The 19,773-nt window shown below is 40.8% G+C and overlaps 1 protein-coding gene across 1 annotated transcript in view; it reads left to right on the top strand.

Moving 5' to 3' along the window:
* IQCA1 (IQ motif containing with AAA domain 1) overlaps positions 1–19,773 on the top strand; it is a 142,891-nt gene that overhangs the window by 22,601 nt on the left and 100,517 nt on the right. The window contains exon 6 of the mRNA XM_059393777.1: positions 11,568–11,773. Within this exon, the coding sequence (XP_059249760.1) occupies positions 11,568–11,773 (206 nt within the window). The remainder of the gene's footprint in view (positions 1–11,567; positions 11,774–19,773) is intronic.

Below are 19,773 nucleotides of genomic sequence, written 5' to 3'. Positions count from 1 at the left end.
TCATAAAAAGAAGGAAATCCTGGGGAGTCAGTTAAGTGTCTGCCTTCGGCTCAAGTCATAATCCCAGGGTCCTGGGATCAAGCCCAACTCGGGCTACCTGCTCCTTGGGAAGTTTGCTTCTCCTTCTCCCTCTGTATCTCCCTCCTGCTTCTGCACTCTCTCTCTCTGTCAAATAAGTAAAATCTCAAGAAAAAAAGAAAGAAAGAAAGAAAGAAATCCTGCCGCATGCTATAGCAGGGGCGAACTTTGAAGACATTATGTTAAGTAAAATAAGCACTCACAAAAAGAGAAATACTGTGTGATTTCACTTATCTGAGGCACCTAGTGTCGTCAGACTCAGAAACAGAATAGAGCAGTGGCTGCCAGGGGCTGAGGGAGGGAGAGGGAGCAAATGCCGCCCAGTGGGCATGGAGTTTCAGTTTTGCAAAATTTACAAGTTTTACAGACCTGTGCCCCAACAATGTGAATACCCTTAACACTACAGAACTCTATCTTCAAAAATGGCTACAGCGATAACATTGCATTATGGCCTTTTTATCACGATTTAAAAAAATTGTTTTAATTGACCAGGACATTGAAATGTATGCTGAAGTGGTTCTATAAGAATCATGAATCACTCGTGGTCCTAAAATACAAGTTAAAAATTACATGAGATACTGCATTTCCTTGAATCCTGATGTTATCAGTTGTAAGATGCATCATGATTTTTATGTACTTTTAAAGAAAGAAAATATTGTCGAATAAGCCAAAACACAACCTTGATGGTAGGTAAGACACATCCATCCCTGATTTGAGTTACGTTTAACCAGGAAAACTAGTTTCCTATGCAAAACTATGCATCTTAGAATTGGTGAGATAGGGTAAGTTCTTTCTATCTTATAAGCAAACAAAAAAAGTTTTTTCAAATTGTAATTATTGACAAGAGTAGGAGGAGACACTCTTTCTCCTACACCATGAATTACATCAACTCGGCCTTTCTAAAAGATCCTGAGCAAGGTGCCCCAAGTTCATTAACATATTTAAATCCCTTCGCCCCCATGCTCTATTTCTGAATTAAGGAAATCATCAGAAGTAGAGATTTATGTGCATGGAAGTCTCCTTAAAAAGTGTTCTTTTTAAGAATAATTTTTAATTAAATATAAATTTAATTTAAAAATTAGATTTTTAATTTATCTTTAAAATATTAAAATTTAAATATTAATTTCAATTTAATTGATAATAATGTAAAATTATAACAATAATTAATAATATAATAATTAAATAATAAAATAAATTTAATGGTTTGATTTAATTAAAATTAAATATTGAAAAGTGTCTTTTTAATAATGAAAAATTGGGAATAAAACCCATCAGAGTAGGGATGTAAGTCCCCAACTTCTGGTGGACCTACACTGATGCCATAGTATGTCACCATGGAAAAGCATGTTCGTGACTAATTTTTTATGACACGAAAATGCTCTAAGTGAAAATTCAAGGTGTAGAATTATACATAGAATATGATTTCAACTAAATATATTCACACATCTATGCACATGCAAAAGAAAGAAAAGATACCACATTCAAATAGCGCTCTTTTTTAAATGTAGAGACTTCAGAAGATTTTTTTCTGTCTGTATTTGTATTTTCCAATATGCTTAAATTTTACTGCAATAACTGGGGGAACATATACATTTAAAATGAAAGCATATGGCTGTAGAATCATATCATTTTTTTTTCTCCTGAGATCTCCACACCATTTGGTGCCTCCGGATGGGGAGATAGACAATGACACAAATGTGTTTCTCTGTCCCATCCTTCAGGGGCACACAGACTCAAGATGTCATGATCAACACAATGGTGAACTCCACCTTTCTACTTTCAACACTAAACTAGCAGTCAGAAGATTCTATCTAAGATCATCTAAGTTTGATACAAAATTTTACATTAGTAGTTTGATTCAAAAATTTCCTTTCAGGGGCACCTGGGTGGCTCAGCAGGTTGGGCCTCTGCCTTCAAATCAGGTCATGGTCTCGGGGTCTTGGAATCGAGTCCTATATCAGGCTCTCTGCTTGGCGGGGAGCCTGCTTCCCTCTCTCTCTCTGCTTGCTTGTGATATCTCTCTCTGTCAAATAAATAAATAAAATCTTTAAAACAATTTTTCCTTTCCATTTAATTCAGCATACATTTACTGAACATCTACTATACGTAGCATTCCAGAAACCTGAGAATGGCCCAGCACTCCTTTTCATCCTGAAGTCTTAATTGCTTACAATGATAGCACACAAAGATAGAATTACACATTTATTACTGTAATTTTTTCTGTTTTACTTTGGAGTTTGCATCTCCTCAGATCAAACCAAAGAAGTCTGTATAAATTTTTCAGCATTGTAGGGTTTTAGATACTATAAAGAGACCAACTTGTCTGTTTCGTGTTAAATGTGACTTTCTTCAGTTTGCCTTTCTTTTCAAGTACATCTCCTGCTAGTGTGTGTTCTACTGAAACCTTACATCATTGAGAAATATATGGATTCAATTCTTAAAAGAATGATATCTTCTGTTCTCTGGCTGATAACCATGAAAATCCATTATCCCAACTCCAAGAAATGTTTTCAATTGAATCTATTTCCCACTCTGTCACTAATGAAGATATTGTCCACTCATTTTAAAATTTCACTTTTCCATTATTTCATTTCGTTACATCACGCCAATGAATAAACCATTGACTTATCTGTTCAAAACAGTATTTGTATGTTTTGGGAAGCTTGGCCTGTTTCCAGGTATTTAGTTACTGAAACCAGAATTAGAACAAGAGATATCATTATGCCTTCCATTCCTGACCAAACGTTTCCTTTCCCATTGTCATACAAATTTTTTTTATATTGCCGTTTTAAATATTTATATTCTAAAATCTACAGAGAAAATAAATAGCGCTCTAAAAATTCATGTGCAGTTATTTTAATTGGCAGAGCCAATGGAGTGGATCGAGTGGAAGGAAACTTAATGAATGTAATACATTTCCTTCTGTGGATCTCTTCGAAATAATTTGTCCTATGGTCATGCCCATCATATATTTTATGTTACCCTGGAGCTAGCAGTGTTTTCATTATAAGAAAGAACACTGGGGGACACTTATTAAAGAGGAGGAACTGTCACTTTGAAATGAGTCCATGAAGGCCTCGAAGCACCATAAAACCCAGCTTACCTTCAGATTCTAAAATCAAACAAGCTATATTATTATTTTGGTCATTACGGTCTTTCTGATTAACAAATAACCCAAAGTTGGAGCTTGGGCACCCACAGAATTCTCAAAAGGCAGGTCAGTGAAGGATCTCCTTGGGAAGGCGGTACTTCTGGCGCCCTCCGCAGTCATGGGCTCTTTGGGAACTATTGTCAAAGCCAAAATGCATGAAGGATCAAAGTGAAGGGCCCCTCACGGTCACACTTTAGTTTCAACCGAAACCCACGTCATCCCACATGGTCATGTCTATCATTCATTATAGTTGGCTTCAAATGATGTTTGTTTCTAGAAATAAATTTATTCCCCAAAACACGGATTTGGATAACACCCATTATATCTGGGGTTCTGTTTTAATTTGTTTTAGTTTTATTTTAATTTCTAAAGGCAAAAGAGCTATTCCCTAAGTGTCTTTTGGGGAGGCATCCTCTTAGAAATGAGTGCAAGTCTTCAGGCACCAGCTCTGAAGGGTTTGGTCCACCATGATGATGAAGACCCAAGCATATGGCATGGCCAGCTGGGAATGGGAACCCAGCTCTACAACGGGGCACGTGGGGGAGGGGGTTAGAGCAACATACTCACCCTCCCTCTGAACCTCAGTTTCTTCTTCTGTAAGAGCAGGATGCTGCTATCTATTTCACAAAGCTATTAGAAGTGCTTCAAGAGAGTTTAGAGGTAAAGGGCCTATCCAGGAGCTTGGAATACGATATGCCTTCAGGGAATCGTGGCCAACATTGATCCTCCTGGAAAATTATAGTACAGTGTCACAGTAACTGAATCACAAAAAAGTGTGATAACTCTCATCTGTAACCGAACACAGTATGTTCCAAAATAAGTCGTTGCCTAAAAGAGACATGCCACCAATTCCCAAATATAAACTCTCTTGGCCTTTGTTATTTGCTGCTCAGATTTATGAAGCTGAAATTAGTCTGTTAAAAGTAGGATCTCAAAAAGCAGTGGAGTTGGGGCAGCCCACGGGGGTCTGAGTCTAATCCGCAGCCACCTCAGATAGCTGTGGGGGGAGAATTCTGAGGATCCCAAAAGACAGCAGGTGCCACCCACACACCACCCACACTATGTGTGTTGCCCCAGAAAAAAGTTCGCAAACCCGGAAAGGCAGTGACTTTAGTACGGGGGGGGGGGGGTGCATGAAGGGCTCTTAGGCTGAGCAGGGAGATCAGAGCTTGAGGGAGGACACCATTTTCTATTAAATGGGATTTTACAGTCTAGCTACTTGGGCACTTTTAGTTTGATGTTGTTACTGTTGTGATTCTGCTTTACTCTTGTCCTGGGTCCCCAGATCATCAGAAGTTACAAGAATCCTCTTCTTAGCCTCCCTTTGTCACCTGATCCCAGGGTTTCTTTACCTACATCCTGGGGTAGGACATTCGTCCTCATCTATCTTAGATTAGGGCCCATTACGCAGTCTGCTAATGCAGCAGGTAGAGAGGTTAGGGCCATGAATGCTGGAGCCCTCCTGCCCGCGTTCAGATCCTGGTTCTCCTCTCTCCTAGCTGGGGGAATTTGGGTGGTGACTTGACTTCTGGGTGCCGCGGTTTCCACATGCATGAAATGGAGATGGCTGTGGCACCTGACTCCTAAATAGGTGTTCATTCCTAAAGAAATTGCTATCTGTCAAGCATTTAAAATAGCCTCTGACACATTCACAGTGAGTGCCAAGGGACCGTTAGCGGTTGCTTTTCTTCAAATGGTTTAATATCATGGGTTTAGAGTTTCACATCATCCATGGTTCAAAAATGCTTACAAATTGCCAATTTTTTTAAACCTATTTAAGTTAGCTAAGACCGAAAGAGTTAATGTCACCATGTTGGCAAAAAATGGAAAGACAGGCTCTGTCCTACACTGTTGCGGGGAGAGAAAATCCTCTAACATCTTTGCAGGGCAGATCAGCAATCTAACAAAATTACAATGCGCGGTTTCTAAAATGTATGGTCTATATTATCCCAAAAAAACCATTTTCAGACAAAAGTGGCTTAAGGCAGAAGAAACCTATCAATGGAGCTTAGAGGGTCAGAGCAGAGATGCCAGAAATAGACCTGGAGGGCCAAAGCCCCAGTCTGCCCTGTAGGGCTATGTGACACGGGCAAGGTCACAGGACTGTGTGACCCTCCAGTACTTCCACTTCCTTCCCTATGAAATGAAGATAAGAAAGAATGCTACCTACTTAAAAAAAAGCCATTAGGAGGAATAAATTAGTTAATATTTGTCAATCACTTAAAATTGGGCCTCCTGACCTAGAAGGGCCATCATCCAAGTGTTTATTTAAAAAAATATTTCAAGAGAGTAAGACACAAAAGTAGCCGATTCTATCTAAGGGTTCTATCACTAATCAAAAATAAACTCAACTTACCCATTCTGGCCCTGCTCCTCACTTAGCAGATCTTCAAATGACTAAATTTTTAGAAGCTAGCTTGTGGGAGTATATATATATATATATATATATATATATATATATAAAATATTAAACTATTAAAGTTTATATATGTAAAATATATATAATAATAAAATAATATATATTAAAGTTATATATATAAACTATTATATAATACATATATATGTATTATTTAATAGTTTTGCACCCACTTAAATTGTGGCATCCTAAAATAAGGACCCACCATCATCACCAGGAGCAGAGAGCCCAAGAAAATCACTGGCGGGGGCTCTGCATATGGTTTTTTCCCAGTTCTCCTGCCAGGTTCATCTTTATAAGTAGGTGTATTTGTATAAATGCAGACACATTAAATATAGATGTGTTCCTCTAAATGAAATAATGGAACAAAATGGCATATTTTCATGAACTGAGGAACACCACACGCACCATCTTGCAATGGACCAGCCGAAGAGCAGCCCCCCTCCGCAGCGTGACACATGCATTCCATGAGCAAAATTAGAGCAGGAAGCGTGTGGCGGGAGTCAGGGGCCCCCTGAGCCTGCCTCTCGCGGCTTCCTAATGAACAGCAGCACACGCTGTGTTCGGGAGACGCTGGAGCTAATTAATCTGTGCATAGATTTCCCGGGATGGCCACTTGCTTGGAATAGACGCTTCCCCTTCCCCTCCCTGCTCCAACTTGGCCACCATGAGGTATCAAAAGCCACCAAGACAATGAGCTTCTGGAGAACGATGCCAGCCTTAAATCCCTCTTCTGCAAGTGTATCTGTGACTGATAAATTGAACGGATTTTCATGTGGACAAATGTCCATTTTATCTGACTAATTTGAACAAGGATTTTTAAAGACAAAGCCCATCAAACATTAGATAAGCATTTTAAGGTAATGGACCATGGCGTCCTATTTCCCCACAAACCCAGGAAGCATCATCAGACGTCCTATTTTTACAGCAACATCAATTATTAATATGTATATTTTTGCTGACAGAGGACCTTGCTATAAACATAGGTTTCGCTATCCCGTTCTGGGTCATTAACTATGGAAAGCTTGTAAATATAATGGTTTATTCACATGGGAAGCCTTCATTAAGATGCATTATTCTACAGCTGATGTATTTCAATGTATAGTGTATTATCATGTTCTCTATTTCCCTTTAATATCCGTAATTTATTTTTAAATGAGTTGCTGTTTATGCGGTGAGTTAACAAATTTGAATTCTGTATGACCAAAGTTCCTAACGAGGAAAAGATGTTTTAGCCCAAAGGAAAAGCTGCTCATTAACATAGGACCTAAATATATTATAACCTTTAAATTCAGAAGCAAGTAGAGAAAGAAGCTACAAATGACCCCAAATGCATTTTTGTCAGAGACAGTCTATATCAAGAAACATGCATGAATACACACATATTAACGGCACAGCATGGTGTAATAGGAGAGAAACAGAACGGAAGGAATCAGGGAACCTTACTGCTAGCTTCTTCATTAATGTAGAAAGACTTGGAAGAGCCACTTAGGCACGATCCTCAGTGTCCTCATCTGTTCAATGGGATAGTCATGTCCTCATTTCTACCTCCAAAATGGATGGAACATCAGTAAGGAAATGCAGAGTAAGAATGCAGAGGACAGAGCACACGCCACTGGGGTTCTTATAAAATCTAGTGAGAGCTGAGAGATTTCTCTGCTCGTCTCGCTGGGTGCTAGGAAGCACTAGGAAGTGCTAGGAAGTTGGTAGGATGCTCCATCATGTTATAGAGCTATTGCCAAGACCCAAATCAGGGTCACCTACACATTGCTTCATTTTCAGGGGACAAAAGGGAGAAAGACCGGCTACAATGTAGTTTGTACGTGTCCATCTATGAAAGAAATCTGCTGTAAATTACCATAAAAACAATGCCGTTAGGGGTAAAGCAATACCATATGATTGATTAATAGAGTAGAGAATCAGAACATTAATGCAAGATTCCAAAACAATTTTGCACATTCATCACAGACAAAGAGATTTGGGTCATTTGTAGTAGAGAGCCATTTTAACATCTTCATGAAAACAATGAACTTTAAAATAGTTATTGCAGAGATCAGATAAAAATTCCTCCGTGATTACAAACTCCCACTTCATACAGTTAAAATGTAAACACTAGGAATAAAAAAAAAAAATCACCTGAAAGATATCAGAATTAGGTACTTTTTTAAATGATTAAATAAAGGAAATTTCTATTTTGGCACAAGATATATAATACAGTCATGCCTTGAGCAACTGCGTAGAGAGGGAATTTAGATCACTTGTTGTGAACGTTGTTCTTTAAAGTCATCCTGTTATTTTCATTCTAGATTCACTTCTGAAGCGGCTTTAGCATTTTTTTTTCTGCCATAAAAGTTGTATATTTTCATTATACTAAACTCAGGCAACTGGATTAGTTCTTTAGACTTTCTAATGCATATATAATTTTTTCATCTTTTTCACAGACTTCATGTTGTTAAGTGGGTGCTATGTTCTAATGGCATCTCGATTGCAGTTTCTAGTTGAGAAATCACTCCCAGAGGGTTATAGGTAGCTCTTAGAGATTGTGTGGGGGTGTGGGGCTGTACATGCATACTTGTTGGAATTACCCATTTCATTCATTTTGAATTTATTTTAGTTTATGGTGTCAATTGAGTCTTTAAGAATATCTCTTTTCCTGCTAATTGGTTTAAATGTATGATTTTGTTAATATCCTTTGTAAATGAGGCAAAATTTTGTCCTATACTTGAATTTTGTCTTGGATTTGTTTCAGAGCGTTTGAGATGAACTTTAAAGTTCTTCTCTTATCCCTGAAATTTTCCTTGAATAGTCACTCTTAGCACTCCTGGGTTTACATGCTTAGACGTTGGTGCAGCTGACATTGTGGTGACAGTCGTCATAAGAGCAGGAAATGCACAGAAGGGTCACTCAGTGACAGGCTCTGTAGCAGGACCTCACAAAGAGGGTTCCCCTCAGTCTTCACAGTCTGCTGCTGTACCCATTAAAGAGGAGGAAACTGAGCCTCACCAGTGTCGATGCCTTTTGCAAAATCACCCAAAATTGTAAAATTGGGTGATTTTATAGAATCACCTGAGCCCCAGCTCGCACCCAGGCTGTTGTCCCAACCCCGGAGCAGCCTGGCTTTGAGTCAGATAAAGCTGGGGTTGTTTCCTGCCTCTTCCATTTTCCAGCTGTGTGAATTTGGAAAGGCTAATTAGCCTTTCTGGTTAATTTCTTTGTCTTCTACAAATGCCTGCCTGGCCGGATTATTGTAAAGATTGAAGGATTACTTCCATAGAGTGAGTGTGCACTCAGAAGCGAGGGATTCCTGCATCTTCTGTGATTTTTCTGTGAAACAGCCCCTCCTCCTCTGTCTCCTCCTCCTCTCTGCTCTCCCTCTCCGGCTCCCCTCCCCACTCCCCTTCTCCCTCTCCCCCTTCTCCTTAGTTGTCAATCTCTGCCACAACTATTCAACATTGTCCTTGGAGTGTGAAAGCAGTCACAGACAGTATGCAAATGAATCGGCTTGGCCATGATCCAATATAACTTTATTTACAAAAACATGCATGTGGGTCAGGTGTGACCTATGGGCTACAAGTTACTAAACCCTACCCTGGATAATTACCAGAATCACCTGAAGGATTTTTCCAAAACTACTAGTTTCTTCCTGCTTCCTCACTGCCAGGATGAAACTCAGAATCTGTTTTTTAAGCCCTCCAGAATTTTGAGGGGGAGGGGAGAATTTGGAAAAAATTATTCACCAGTGTATTTGAGAGTAAGTTGCCTCTTAAAAAAAAAAAAAAAAAAAAAATTCCCCAAACAAAATGACTACTAAAAACAAGAAGAGAACAAAAATAAAATAAGAAAGAATTCTGGGAAAATAAAAAACATGCCCCCAAAGGCAAAACAATAACCCCTCCTAAAATGTTAAATAAATGCAAATAACAAATGGACATCACTGAAAACCAAATGAGTTCTGGAAGATAAAGTTCAAGAACCTCCTATAACATAGTGCAATAGATCAAGGGGAGAAGGATCATAGATGAGGAAAGTCAGCTGCGGGGAGATTAATCCGGTGGCCTGCCATTTTAGCTAATATTTGTTGCAGAGAGAGAAATGGGGGGGGCATAACAGAAAAGACATTTTCAGAATTGAAGACATCATTTTCTGTATTGAGTGGACCCACCAAAGGGAGACTAGGGTGAGTGAGGACCTGCCCACAGCTAGTCGGATTTCAATCAACATTCAGAACTCCGAGTATAAAGCAGAAGGGAGAAGAGCTTATCCACAAGGAACAACAGTGTCCAACAAACTGGTCCCTGCAGGCTCTGCTTCCTAGAAGTCTCCTCCAGGGAAGCTGCCACACTGCCATTCAGGTGGGAAGGGCCCAAGGCAACACCTCGGAAGGGCAAGCACTTGGAAGGTTCACCGCTGCATCTGCGGTGAAATGCATGTGCAAAATGAAAACGGAACACAAGAAAGACAGAGTAAACAGAGAAATCAGAACAACTTAGGGTTAAATTTAAATATCATTTGCTAATTTCCATGGCGTAAATATTCCCATTGTAGCCCATTCAAGCTACTAGCAGTTGGGAAGATACACATTCTGGCATACCATTATATAGTATTTTCACCATAGAGATACAGCGGACATCAATAACATCAAGAACATAGATGATACAGTAATACCCAGCAAAATAATTAGGAAGCAATGAGTTTTGAGTATTGGGAACTTTGTATTATAATTTGCTTCAGAAGTTACTACAATTACACATTTTAGACTGACCGTATTTAACAACCAGATTGCCATATTCCAGAAAGTGTGTCATTTGGCTCTCATGAGCTATCATGGGCTGGTGGGAGCAGTGACTATGTTCTTTATTTGCTGGATGGCCCAGGCTGACTTTGAACTGCTCAGAGTTCAAATCCTTTATCCGTGAAGGAAACAGACCTTCATCTTGCTGAGGGAGGATACCAGGTACCTCTGTTCTGTACCTGTTTTCCTTCTCCAAGTCTGTTTTAGTTTGAAATTTACATCCAAACCCATGCTGGAAGGTCTAGGTTATCTGACATTGTTTGCCACTATGTTTTATGTTACTCTTCTCTTGCCAACTCCAGTTCTTTAGAAATTCTAGAGAACAAGAATTATGTCTCAAAATGATTAGGGTGGTTTTGTTTTGTTTTGTTGTTTTTTGTTTTTTGTTTTTTGTTTTAAGTAGGGCCTCCACCCAATGTGGGATTTGAACTCACGACCCTGAGATCAGGAATCATACGCTAGACCAACTTAGCCAGCCAGGCGCCCCTCAAAGTGATTTTGTATTTTCTCTTCAGATGGTAGATGACATAGACCAGCACTGAGCGTTTGATTGGTGCTTAATAGCCAGACTTCTGTTGACTTGCTAATCAGCAGATTTTGAAGTAGAACATTGTAAAAAAAAAAAAAAAAAAAGATATAATATCAGGGTGAATGTCTGGAGTCAGCTGAGAATTTCCTACTTGGGAGGTCTTTAACAATAGAACAGATGTTTGCCGAGTCGATTTGGGGATAGTTTTTCTTGAAATCAGAGTACCCAAACTTTTCACCAGTCTTGCTTCAGGTTCTTTCTTCCTCTATATGCTTTGTTTTCCCATGAACCTAGAAGATTTGGAAACACTTTCAGGAGTTTGAACTGTATTTTCTTATTCTTTTCTTAGTTACGCCTTTTTCAAGCTAACTTCAACCCCCCAGATTCGGGAAATGGTATAAAGTGATCTCCATCTTTCCTTTCTGTAGTGGTGAATCATTTCTTCAGATTTTCCTGCCACACTTGATTCTTTCGTTCCATGTATTTCTCATAGGCCTTGATAAGACAGCATCAAAGATATTGACATACTTCGTTAACATCTGATGCCCTTCATCAGCACAATAACCTTTAAGATCACAAACCTTTTTGCTTGTGTTTTCAGGATCCACCTCCTCTGTTTAACGAAGTCAGTGCTACAATAATCCAGGCTGAGAAGGTGAGCTCCCTGAGGAATGAGACGCAGGTAAAGCATGAGGAGAACTACAGGAAAGCCTTGGTTACAATCAAGAATGACCTGAAATTAATAGAGGGTCCAGACATCAAGGAGAACCTTCAAGACCAGATCCGACATTGGTTCATTGAATGCAGGTAAATGTGAGCCACACAGACATATATCCTGATGGCTCTTCTGCAGGGGTTGAGGCTGTGGGATGTTTTCAAGTACAAAAATACGTCCATATAGATTCATGGAATTTTGGGCTTCCTTTTGAGGAGTAAAATGTCAAGGCTAAGAATTCAGGAGCTAATCTTTTTATTATTATTTCTTTTCAGCGTAACAGTATTCATTGTTTTTGCACCACACCCAGTGCTCCATGCAATCTGTGCCCTCCCTAATACCCACCACTTGGTTCCCCCAACTTCCCACCCGCCCCCCACGCCTTCAAAACCCTCAGGTTGTTTTTCAGAGTCCATAGTCTTTCATGGTTCACCTCCCCTTCCAATTTCCCTCAACTCCCTTCTCCTCTCCATCTCCCCATGTCCTCCATGTTATTTGTTAGCTCCACAAATAAGTGAAGCCATATGAAAAATTTTTTTAATAAGATTGCTTTTAGTGCTGGTGCTTGCTTTTTTAAAATAAGGTCCTTATAATGGGGCACCTGGGTGGCTCAGTCAGTTAAGCATCTGACTCTTGATTTCAGCTACGGTCATGATGTTGGGGTCATGGGATTGAGCTCTGTGTTGGGCTTCACAGTGGGCATGGCCTGCTGTAGATTCCCTTTCTTCCTCTCCCTCTACCCCTCGCACCCCCACTTGCACATATATGCTCTTTCTCTCTTCCTAATATATATGTGTGTGTGAAATATATATATTTATATATATAAATGTTATTTTCAATATAAAATATATTGAAAATATTCATTTAAATAAATGAACAAATAATAAGGTCCATATAATGCTCCTATAATCACATGGACTTGAACATCACAGGTGGATTTCATGGGCCAGATCTGTCTGGAAGTCAAGGAGTCCAGACACAAGTAGATTCTGCTGTCCTGCCCTCCAGGGTCTGTCCAGCCTCTCTACTTGGGTGACCCTTGAGATTCTCAATCACAGCTCAACTCTGTCAGAATTCTCTGAGACAGCTGCTTAACCTGTGAACTAATAGGGAGGCCCTGCGCCTCCTTGAAATGGGTGGGTGGATGGGTGGGTGGGTAGCAGTTCAGGGGACAGGGCCCCAGGCCTCCCTGCAGGAAGTGTCTTCTTGATTGAAATGTTATATGCTTTAAAGGTATTAGTTTTAAGAGAAGCACACACAGCAGCACAGACACCTGTGGAACATGGAAGTCTCTACATAGTGGAACAAACACTTTGTAGAAAACCTAGTTAAAGCAGTTTTAAAATCTATTTTATTTCAAGAGGGGGAGAAAATGAGGTGAGGTTGTAGTGATCAGTCCCGGGAGTCATGGAGGACAGACTTGGCCATCTGTTTCCTTTAATGGGCACCGTGCTGCTTCCCGTTGGGTCCAAGATGCTAAGACCCTCGCTTCAGTTAGTTCATCAGAACCAGAGAATTGAGCTGTCTGCAGCAGAAAATCAAACTTCGTCTCAAAAAATGACATTACAAGATATTCATATCCATGGTAAACAGCCTAAGAGATGACCTCTGGTAACCTCACCCTTTGCTTCTCATAATGTCCTCCCCTTGAGTGGAATCTGGACCTAAAACTTTCCTTCTGAAGGAAAAGCAATGGCAGAAGGGATGGAGATGGAGTGTCACTGCCTTCTTGCCTGCCTCTCTAGCCCTCTCTCTTGCTCTGTTTCTCACTGCTCTGAGAAAAATCAGTTATGAGTTGACCAGGGGAGAGGCCCATGAGGGAAGGAAACAAAGGCCTCACTCTAGGAGCCTGGGAGACTTCTGCTCACAGCCATGGGTGACCTTGGATGTAGATTCTCCCCCAGGCGAGCCTTCAGATGAGACTGGAACCCGGCTAATGCTTGGTCTGCAGCCTGGTGGGAGATCTTGAGTTAGGGACCCCCAGCACAGCCACACCTGGTCTCTCCCCATAGAAACAGTGACCACATAAACGTTTGCTGTTTCCAACATGAAGTTCTGATGTAACGTGTTAGGCAGTGATAGATAATATGTATCAGTTACTTTTATAATGATTTAGAGACATTTCAGCCATCATAAATCCTCTTGTAGTAACTTTGTATGGGATCCCAATAATACTGAAGTTTTATAACAAACTTGATGAATGTTTGATATAGCAATTAATTGCTTTCAATTGGGGAGTTCTGTCCTTTGTTGTACAAATACAATTTTAAAATACTGATGATTTTTTAAAATTCAAAATTGCTTAAACTGCTGAGCTTTTCTTCTGGTATCTTATTTGTCAAGGATATGTTATAGCAAAATGGGACATTTTCAGTAAAAAGATACTTATAGTGAAAAGTGAATTAAGCTATTAACAGAGAGGGAGGCATATATGTCCACATACATCCTTCTTTTTCCATCACATTCCTTCCTCTCCCCATTCTGGTGGTGGTTTCATGTGTATAGGGAGTCAGAACTTACCAATCTGTACACTTCATGTGTCTATATATCAATTATACATCAATAAAGCTGTTAAAAATGTAATGGCGTTGTATCAGCAAGGATATCTGTGTTTTTAGCTCTTAAAAGGAGCATGTTTTTCTGTTATCCAAAAGTCAAAACCCAGTCTTCCCTTCGATAACCTTGTCCTTGGACTACCCACTCTCCTGCTCACAATCTAAGGAAAACTTAGCTTTGTCCATTGTAACTCAGTGTCTTCTGGTTTGAAATAGTCTCTTTCAGGTGAACTGTCTATTTTGAATATATTCGGAGTCCATTCAAATGCCTATCAGGAATGTTGGGCCACTTTTCTTCCCCTTATGGCATCTGACAACAAAGGGAGGTTAAATCCTAACTTCACCAGTTGGGGGCTGGACCAAGAGTGAATGACGTCTGAGCACATGCTGTTGTCCCTGCCTTGGCCAGTCATGCAGGCGTGAAGTTAGTTATTTGGTCCAACACAGGGTGGCCCACCTGGTCCTTGGGGGGCTTCCTTCCACAGCCTGTGATTTCTGCCACATGCCCCTAGTCACTGGGCACCCACAATCCTGGCCTCTTAATTCTGAGCACACACACCTTCACTGAGATGCCAGTTCCCTCAGAAACCCCACATCCCCCAGGAACTCCACATCCCCCAGGAGCACAGCCTCAGGGCATGAACAGGCTCCTTCAGACCCTCATCCACCAATACTGCCATCAGAACCCCACCATCTCCGTCCAGCAAGTTGCACACCCAGGAAGACAAGCACGACCCAGATATTCCTAGATCTTCTTCAGCCATTCTGGGGTTTCAACTGGGATCTCAGCATTCACCCCCTCCTTCATCAAGACCCCTACAGGGTGAGGCTCAAGGACACCGTTGGTGTCCCCACTCATCCACCTTCTTTGGCTTCCTCCCACCCCCTTCTGCCTCACTAACTTCTTGTTCAAGTTGAGACTCTTTAGGGTCCTTGAGGAGTCTCCCTCCAGAATTCCTCCCTGTCTCGTGCTTAAGTTCTGACTAGCCCTGCGCCCACCATTCCTGCCCCTGGAAGTTTGCATAATGATTAAGAGCAGAGGCTGGAGATCGCTGTGTAGCCTTGGGCAAGTTGTGTGGCTTCTCTGGGGGTCAGTTTCCCCATCTGTGCTGTGAGGACCAGACTCGCCCCTACTCCATGGGGTTGCTAAGAAACACAGGATACTGAGACTTGTACACCAGGCCATGACTGTTTCTACTGGCCAGTAGCCATCTGCTCGCTCAAGTGCCCCTCCCCCAGTCACACGGCAAGCCCCGGGAATGAGCCTGGTGCTGAGAAGTGTGTGAATTCCATGAGTAAGCAGTTATTCATGCAAGCCACGGTTCTGCAGCATTCCACTCTTATCCAATTACCTGATTGTGTCCAGAGGAAATATACCTGGGGCGATTTTGTACAATCATGGACATTTAGGTAGAAAGGCATAGTTTCAAAAGAATGGAGTCTTCTGATGAAATCACATAGGTTTATAATAAAATTCATTTTTACAGTGAGAAGGCTATGCCCCACGCTCCGTACCCTCAGTTACCAGGACCTTCCCTCCCCTCCTCTCAGGACTGTGGGGAATAAGTCTCCACAAATACGTCTACTATAAATGAAATGATGCTTTATGTTTTAAAGTCCAATTTACTGCTAGGCGACAAAACCAAGTTGAAAGCACTGTGTACAATTATAATCCCAAATAAGCTGAAATCTATAAAATTACATACATACACACATACATTCATACACATATTTAACTCATTAAGTGTATGTTTGTATATGCATGGAAAATTTCTGGAATGATAACACTGGAAACTGTTAGCATGGCTACATCTAGGGACTAGCGTGGTAATGTTACTTTTTATTTTATATTCTGTGCTATTGGAAGTATTTTTTAACAAATATTAGTTTCATGATAAAAAACCTCATGAAAAATATACTAAAAAGCAAAGAAAGAGAGCAATCAATTTGGGATAATTCAAAATAAATATTGAGAATTTTAAAACCCTAATTTTCAAAAAGTAGGTTAATGCAATGCTTGCATAATACTCTTGGAAATCACCCTTTGATAAAAGAATTGGGAGACATGAGGCTGGCAGGAAATGTAAATTGTGTTCCAGAAGGTTCATGGAGGACTTGGCAGGCCCTGGTGTCGTCCTAGGAGGGGAACTTCCATTGTTCCAGGAGTTGTGGGCTCCTCTGGAGACCCAGCCCTCACTGGCTGGTCCCTTGAGAATTTTTCATCCTGATGCCACTGGCCTGATGGTTTGGAGGCTGGATTAGAGCAGCTCCCACGGGCGTGCTGGGCATCATTCACAAAAACATAAAGATTCCTCTTTTTTTAAGTGATGTAAGGTCAAGGGCAAATTTATTTTCATAATTGGGTCACACTTATCCGATTGATAAAAATCCTTTTCCTTGTTTTTTTTAAATCAAAGACAAATAAAAAGCAAATACCGTCTTTTGAAACCTGAAACATGATTAGTCCTTGGGCTAAATTCCAATAGGACACAGGATGACAACTCGGAAAAGTTGCCAGAAGTAACAATTAATATAGGCTCCCACAATTTAGAATATGTATGCTGAGCTTGTTTAATCAGTCCTTACAGCTGCCAAATTGTACTCAGATTTGTTTTGTAAGTCGATTTTTAATTTACTTTAAAGGAATCCTGGTTTGCCAACATTAAAAGTAGCACTTGCTTATGTAGAAAATGCACAAAACAGGGAAGAGTATGGAGAGGAAAATTAAAATCATTCCTGACCTCAGCATGCTGAAGTTGCTACTGTAGAAGTTCTTGGTAAATTTCCTCCTTTTTTCTCTCACATATGTATTTCATTCCACTTTTATGACTTTTTAAAATTTTTCTAAAGTTAACCCTGGGTTCTCCCATGTCCTTAAAATATTTTCCAGAAGATGTTTTTTAGTGATTGCTTAGCATTCTACAGCGTGGGTTTACTAGTGACTGAATTAATTACTTACTTTTTAATCTTTTGTCAAGTTGACAAAAGAAAAATGTTCTTGGTAATCTTTCCATTTACACCTGTCTTCTTATGGGGGGAGGGGCGTTTGGGGAACGTGAAACTCTTTTTTGGGTTTTGTCAGTCTGGCATCTCTTCTGTGAACCACCCTGCCCTGTATGTTTCACTCTGTGATGTCATCTTTTTAAGTGGAGTCATTTTTCTAAGTCATCTTTTTAAGTCATCTTTCTAAAGTGGAGTCATCTATGTTACTGATACTAAAGCTGTTTGGGACATATTATTATAATAATGACTTCTCAGTTATCATTTGCCTTTGATTTTTTAGCTGACCGCTAAGAAAACTAGAAAGAGAGAGGAAGAAAGACACAGAAGGAGAGAAATCACACAGCCGTTAAGAACCCAGTGCCCACTTTCTGTGCCCTGGGAGCCTCTGAGCCCCACCCTGGCCACCTGGACCAGGAAGTCACCACACCTGCCACCTGCGGTTGCTGAGGGTGGCTAATGAGATGATGCAGATGAAACACCTGGGCCCCATCAGTTTCTCTTTGAGGTTATGAATTTCATAGGTATTTTCCTATTTTAAATGAGATTTTCTCCAAATATCATTTCCTGTTATTATCTGTTGTATATTTTACTTATATTTTTTATTATAGAGGTATAGTTGACATAAAATGCCATATCAGTTTCAGTTGTGCAACATAGGGACTCGACAAGTTGGTACATTACACAACACTCATCATGACTGTAGTCCCCACCTGTCTCCACCCATCCCCATCTGACGTTATTACAATACTACTGTGTTCTCCGGGCTGTGAGTTCTAATCTTATTTTTTTTTTTACTTTTATATTATATATATATATATATATATATATGCACCATCAGCTAAGTGAACTCTCAGGTTATTTCTAATAGTCCTTTAGTTGATTCCTTTGGATTTTCTTGAATATGCAGTCATGATAAAAATGTGGCTGATTCTCTCTCCCTGTCCCTGGAGTTACTCTTCTGGCTCCTTCCCTCTGGGGAGGCTCCAGGCTGACACTTCCTCCTGTGGTGTGTTTCCCTTCACTTCACACTTTATTCACACCAGTGGCCAAGAATCTTCTGGATAATGAGGCAGTTGTGTTTCTTGGTCCTTTGTAGAGGCTAAACTATTCAGAATAGCTGTTTTTGTCAAATATTGCAATCTTGGAAACATGATTTCAGCTGGTGGGCGCTTCACTTGTTCATCGGAAGCACCAGCTCCCTCCACCCAACCTTCCATCCCTCCTCACACCCCTGGGACCCTGCTCAAAGGCGGGTGCCCGCTGCCCAAACTCACCACTGGCCTCCGTTGTAGTTAGAAACACTTGCTGACTGGATACATTTGGTGTGTATTCATCTAAAACAATAACAATAAAAATAACGGAGACTAACATTTATTGAGTGTTCATTCAGTCCCAGGAATTCCAAGTGCTTTACACATTAATTTAAACTATGCACTAATTTGCTATTGCTCCTATAACAAATGACACAAACTTAGTGGTTTCAAACCAATAGAAATTTATTTTCCCCCAGTTCTGGAAGTTGGAAATGTGTAGTCAAGGGCGGTTCCCCCACCCCCACCCCCGCACCCTCTCCCATCAGCTCTAAGGGAGAGTCTGTTTCTCACCTCTTGCAGCTTCCAGAAGCGGCTGGCATCCCTTGGCTCATGGTTGCGTCCCTTCAGTCTCCACTCTTCTATGTGTCCCTAATCTCTCTGTGCTCCTCTCTTGGGGGGGACTCCTATGATTGCTTTTAGTGACCACCCAGATAACCCAGGATAATCCCCCTGTCTCGTGATCCTGAATTTAACCCCATTTACAAAGACCCTATTTCCATGTAAGAGAACATTTACAGGCTCCAGGGGTCAGGACCCAGCGCTTCCGGGAGCCACTATTCAGCAGACCACACGGCTCAACAGCTCTGAGATATGCACTCTCCTCCTTTTCACAGTAGCATTCTCAATGAAGGACAGAACCACACAGCTTTGTTCTAGAATAGTGCTTTACTCTAGACCTGCGCTGTCCAGTCAGCCTTTCTATTTTGTCCAGCAGAGTAGCCTAAGCCACATGGGGCTTTTGAACACTTGCAAGGTAATTAGGGAGGGTCTGAATGGTTAATCTTATTTTATTCTAATAAATTTAGATTGAAGTTGAGATAGCCACAAGTCACAAGTGACTACCATGTTGGAGAGCACTATCATGGGGACAGTTGTCTTCAGAAAATATCTTGCTAAAATTGCTATGTCTCCTGGCTTGGGATCCATCATAAACTGTCATTGATGTTTCAAAATCCTTCAGTAAGCTTTATTTTAAAGTGTCATCAAGGGTCTCAGAAGAGTCCCCTCCAGCGTCTCAGGGTTATGAGAATGCTGAACCCCAGGGAGGCTGCCTGCTCACAGCCAGCCCTCAAGGGGGACTGTGGGCTCCAACCACCGAAGAACCGGCCCTCAGGCCACCTGAAAACCAGGGCTGACCACAGCCTTCGGGTCTTTGCAAATTGCAGATTGTCCTGTGACGGAGCATTGCCACTTCCTCCATATGTGGCAACTAGGCCCAAA

This window comes from Mustela nigripes, chromosome 3 (genome assembly GCF_022355385.1).
Source record: "Mustela nigripes isolate SB6536 chromosome 3, MUSNIG.SB6536, whole genome shotgun sequence".
Taxonomy (NCBI): Eukaryota; Metazoa; Chordata; class Mammalia; order Carnivora; family Mustelidae; genus Mustela; species Mustela nigripes.
Note: the sequence above shows the minus strand (reverse complement) of the source record. Positions and strands in the feature narration are given on the sequence as shown.